This window comes from Austrofundulus limnaeus, unplaced genomic scaffold, assembly GCF_001266775.1.
Source record: "Austrofundulus limnaeus strain Quisiro unplaced genomic scaffold, Austrofundulus_limnaeus-1.0 Scaffold60, whole genome shotgun sequence".
NCBI lineage: Eukaryota > Metazoa > Chordata > Actinopteri > Cyprinodontiformes > Rivulidae > Austrofundulus > Austrofundulus limnaeus.
This window is the reverse complement of record NW_013952462.1, coordinates 1,260,750-1,266,023: the sequence shown is the minus strand read 5'-3', so window position 1 is coordinate 1,266,023 and position 5,274 is coordinate 1,260,750. Positions and strand designations below refer to the sequence as shown.

The 5,274-nt window shown below is 38.1% G+C and overlaps 1 protein-coding gene across 1 annotated transcript in view; it reads left to right on the top strand.

The window, feature by feature from the left end:
- The window catches only part of aggf1 (angiogenic factor with G patch and FHA domains 1), an 8,421-nt gene continuing 3,147 nt past the window's right edge, over positions 1–5,274 (top strand). The window contains exons 1-9 of the mRNA XM_014009664.1: positions 1–91; positions 176–237; positions 352–545; positions 2,419–2,518; positions 2,595–2,839; positions 2,994–3,125; positions 3,238–3,438; positions 4,061–4,481; positions 4,664–4,772. Coding sequence (XP_013865118.1) covers positions 360–545; positions 2,419–2,518; positions 2,595–2,839; positions 2,994–3,125; positions 3,238–3,438; positions 4,061–4,481; positions 4,664–4,772 — 1,394 coding nt within the window. The 5' untranslated portion in view covers positions 1–91; positions 176–237; positions 352–359. The remainder of the gene's footprint in view (positions 92–175; positions 238–351; positions 546–2,418; positions 2,519–2,594; positions 2,840–2,993; positions 3,126–3,237; positions 3,439–4,060; positions 4,482–4,663; positions 4,773–5,274) is intronic.

Below are 5,274 nucleotides of genomic sequence, written 5' to 3'. Positions count from 1 at the left end.
GAAGAGTCACTTCCGGTGTGACGTCATTTATCTGTGTTGGTTAATGGCGGTCGCTTAACAGGGTGGTCTGTAAACGTTTCAACTGTGAACTGTAACTGTCTACTTATCACAAAACATGTACTCGGCTCGGTCCAACACACATGGCAGTTACAAGATTTCTATTTTCAACTTTCAGGTCGGTTCATGCGCCGCTTTGACCAGAAATTCACCCCCGGATCGACGGAAAAGAAGCAAACGGTAAGAAAGAAGAGCACAAAAATTTACAGCGGATGTTAATTAACTAATTAACAAGTTAGCTGGCTTTAAATGCTGCTGTTTTCGTGTAGCTAACCTATGTTGTTATTGGTGCAGCGTTAARAATGGAGGACGAAGAGGCTGAGCTTGAAGATGAGTGTGAGGTGGCCGCGCTCCGTTTGAAAGCGGAGTCATTGAAACAAGAGCTGAAAGAGTGCAGAGCCGAGCTGGTCAAGTTACAGAAGCAGCTGAGCCACTCAGAAAGGCTGCAGAAGAGCACAGAGAGCTACAATGAAGACCTCAGGAAACAGGTCAGTCCTCTGTAACAATAAAATGTATTTTAATCAGATCATTCAACCATGTAAATACTATTTGTCCTATCAGTGACAATATCATTGAGTGGTTTCTAAACCTCAGCTGTCTTTCTTAATGCATTTAAAGTTGGGATGGATGGGAATATTTTACTCTCTCACGATTCAATTCGATTCTGATTTTTGGTTGCATGATTCAATTCAAAATCGATTTTTCATTCAAAACTGATWATGTGAGCCCATTTGTCGTGTTCCCAAAGGGCTTCATCATCATTTTGCAAACCTAGCTCATGTCAAACTCAGACTCATTCAGTAAAATCCAAAATGAGCCCAAATCTTTGCATTCAGTGAAGACAGGGCCTGTTGAATCTCTCTTTCCTCCAGTTTTGTAGTTTCCTCTTTGTTTTGGTGCTTTCTGCACCTTCATATGTTCCAGAAGCAGCTGTATGATGACATCAGGCCATCCCATGTACCGTAGTTAGAAATTGGAGTCTGACAGCCATTGGATTTGCTTTACTTTTTTATCTATAAAAATCGATTTTGGTACATTTTAAATCGATTCTGAATCTTTGTAAATGAGAATCAAGATTCTGATGTAAAACGATTTTTTTGGTGCACCCTTAATTTAAAGTGGAGTAAACAAGATATATATATATATATATATATATACACACAGTAAGTGTAATATAGTAGGCTAAACATTTTGTGGTTAATTCATTTTTTAAAACTCAAAATAAAGTTGATGTGTCATCATTAATATTCTCTCTTTAGTAAATCTGTAATCCTGCACTCAGGAGGAAGCATAGCTAATGTATCACCACCTCATTTTATTTTGCGTTAATCCAGTGTAAATATTCACGGTAACCATGAATATCTGAAAAATAACAGTCTGTCAGAGAAAACCTCAGCTTGCTCGGCTGCAGTCTTGGCCATACAAATTTATTCTTTTTGTATTTCTGTGTTAATAGTTTTATTTAAAACAAAAAACAAAAGCAACCGAGACAAATAAGCTGTGCACGCTCCCTCTGCTCCCAACCATTTAGACTCTGCTCCTAAAGTTTTGTTTTGACCAATGCATGTAATGCGACTCGTGATGATTACCAATGTAATTAAAAATAATTTAAAGTGGTTTCGGATCGTTCCCGGCCGAAGTGCAAACTGGCCAGTAGCTTGAATCAAAGGATTTTCTGAATCAATATTAAATTGCAAGAATAATTAATTGCAATGCATTGCTGAGTTTATTATTTTACCAACACCTAATATACGCGTGCCGTGACCCACACTGTGTATATTGCACTATATAAATAAAAAAAAAACGGCGAGTGTGTGGATTATTCTACAGGGAATATTTATTATTGTGAGTTTTGGACCATTTTATATTTAATTTTAAACTAAACTATATTTAATTTTAAACTATACTACTCTTAACATCTCTGTCTGCATAATTAGCCTCACCTTATTTCTCATAACATTATCTGATCTCAATTCCCTCTCACTAGAAGCTCTCATTAAATACTCTGTTAATGGATTTTGATTCATTAATCAAGTCAAATGAGGTATTGTCAGTGGTACTCTAGTCTCTTCCCTTCGCTTTAAATGAGAGCCACGTGTATCGATCTTATATCGGCCACGCTCTTTGCTGCTCAGGTGAACAGGTGCTTACACTCGCTGTGTATGTCGAAAACTCACCTCTGATTTTTCTCCTTTGACTTAAATTGAAATTAGTAGAAGTGCTTTTCATACTGGTGTGGTTTTTGTTCATGAGCACAGTTGATTTAAAGTGTGCCACTTTGAATTTTTAATTTCTCGTAGATTTTAGAGCTTCAAAAAGTGTCGCCTGTCTGTTGATTAAAGAAAAAATACATTGCTTCAGGTGGACAAGCTGAGTGCAGAGATTCATGAACGGAAGAAGAAGGATAAAGACAAAGTAAACAGTGAAACTCAGACAGAAGAATATGTATGGACAGAAACAGGTACGTACATACATCCAGTTTGCAAATGAAGTATAGATTTAAAAAAAATGTCAACGATTACTTTTTTTTGTTCTAGATTATTACAACTATTACTACGGAGGCTACAGTCAGAACGTGGAAGGGACAGACTCTCAGGAAAATCTGAACTGGACGGCGGCAGCAGKAGAAACATCATCAGAAGCAGCAGCAACAGAAACAACAGCAGCAGCAGCAGTGGATGCAGCTGATTACAGCACAACAGCAGAAGTTTTACCAGCAAATGAAGCAGCAACCACAGCTGTAACAGATCCACCAGTGAGCAGTGATGTAGTTGCAACAGAGGTCAGTTTTATAAAAACATTTTAAATATTAGTTAAAAGTAAAACATTTCTTTTTGCTGTAGCAATAACATTTTTGGTTGATTGCAATTTGTTTTGGTACATTATGAATGTATAAACTGTAGTTATGCACCTACATTGACATTATTTTATTTCAGGAGGGCGATGGAGGATCTATAGCGGACATGRTGAGGGCCACTGCTGAAGAGGCTATGACCCAGACCGGGTTTGTGTTTGATGAGACTTCTGGCATGTATTACGACCACAGCACAGGCTTCTACTATGACTCGGTTTGTTTCGTTTCTTTCTGGTAGAGTTGTTTTTTTAAATCAAATTTAGTGGTTAAACCTGTTATTGATGATAGCATTTCAAGTCTTATCCATGTTTTTTCCTCCACCACAGGCCAGTCAGTTGTACTATGATGCCAACACGTGTATATACTACTACTACGATGCAGAGAGCGGACGCTATCAGTTTCATTCCAGGATTGAGATGCCTGTTGCACAGAGCAGTGCTGAGCCAAGCCAAGAAACATTTGATGTTGACAAGAAATGGAGAAAGTTCAAAAGAGGAGTCAAGAAAACATCACATCAGGATGAAAAGGTATGAAACTCTTAACGCTTCATAAAGGAGATTACTTGGTAACATTATATTTGACAGCTGGTTTTTGACTGTAGATTCCCTTTACGTTCTCTTGATGTTTTTGGTCTCAGTCTTTAAAAACTTAAATTTTATTATTTGCATTAATGTGAGCCTAGTTTACTAAAAAAAAAAAAACTTCCTCTGGTCTAGGTGCAGGATGTGACTAACTCTTTGGCTAAAATGAAGATTTCCACTTACAGGAAAACTCCTTCCTACAGAGGTATAACTTTAGTATTTATCTGCAAATCAGTTTTATATATTTCTTATTATCAGTCTGTTTTTTTTAACCTTATTCATTAGCATTTAAATGTAATTAAACTTCACAAGCAGAAATTATTTAGTCTGTACAGGGTCATTAATCTTGGTTAATTTGAAGATTTGGTCAAAATCTGGATACAAAATACTATTTTGATTGTTCTATAATTTTCAAAATAATCTGGAGAAACATTACAATAATTTGTCTTTAAAGACTGAGAACCATGTAGTGAGATTTTATGATGAGAGATTTGGAATCAACAGTCAAAAGTCAGCTGGTCTGCAGTCACTAGAGATTGTAACCTCACTGCTGACTGTCTGGTGGTAGGAAATCAAATCCGATGACCCAAAGCACGAACAAGAAGAAACAGACCGATTGGAACCTCGAAAATCACGCCGAAGGTCTCTCAGCCCGAACTCTGCCCAGAGTAGAAAAGACTCCTCTAAACATCGAGAGGAAGGGGACAGATCGTCATCGAAGAGAAAGAAGCTCAAAAATGGCTCGCACCACGAGGATAAGGGCCGACTGAAGAAGAAGAAAAAGAAGAAATCAAAATCAGAAAAGCACAAAAAGAAGAAGAGCCGGCCTCGGAGCGATGAGTCAGCAGGCAACAGCGAACCAGAAGAGGGGGAGATCACAGAGTCGGAGAGGGAGGACCGAGAGTCCACCCCCTCATCTTTGTCATCATCCAGCTCTAAAAGGTCCAGAGAAAGTCCAGAGTCAGAAATGGAAGTGCAAAGTCAAGAAGGTGAGAGGATGTTGCAGCAACTGTGACGTGAATGGAGCACGTCTTCCAGATCAGTTTTAAGGGCCAATGAGTTCAATCTGCTTGTAATTTTTAGATGTTATAAATAATTGTTAATTTTATGTTGTATCTTTGAGAGGCTAACATGTTCCAGTAACGGTGCAGATGGTTTGTTTGTCTTACAGTGAGGAGCATCTGGCCTCCTTGTGTTAGAGTGACAGTGGTGAGGTCTCCTGTTCTGCAGGTGGGAACTCTGTTCATCATCACAGCCGATTCTCCGGCAACATTTGGCAGGTTTGTCTTTTTTTGTCCTGTTTTTATTTAGCTCCACGAGTCCCTCCTCAGTGAAAGAAATATTTATATCATGTAATGATGTAATTTCCTCATTTCAAACATACCCAAAGTGTTGCTTTGACTTATTCATGCATGTTGAAGAAATCCTTGAATCTCCTGTAGCCACGTGGAGCTGCCAAACGCTGGTACAAAGCACCGCCTATTTACACAAATCTCCTCAGGATTTGCATTACATAGCTTCATAATGATCAGTATTTATAGATTCTTCACTACAAGTTGCTTAACATTGATGTATATCAACATATACCAATCTGAAACTAGGGCTGCACCGATTAGTTGAAATAATTGATGACGTTGATTATGTAAATTTGTCGACACATATTTTTTTTATTATCGATTGACTGTTTTACATAACCACCACGTGAATGTTCATGCAATTCCATTTCGGTACCTAAATGCATCATTACGACCGTATTGGCATAAGAGTGGTGAGTTTTCCATG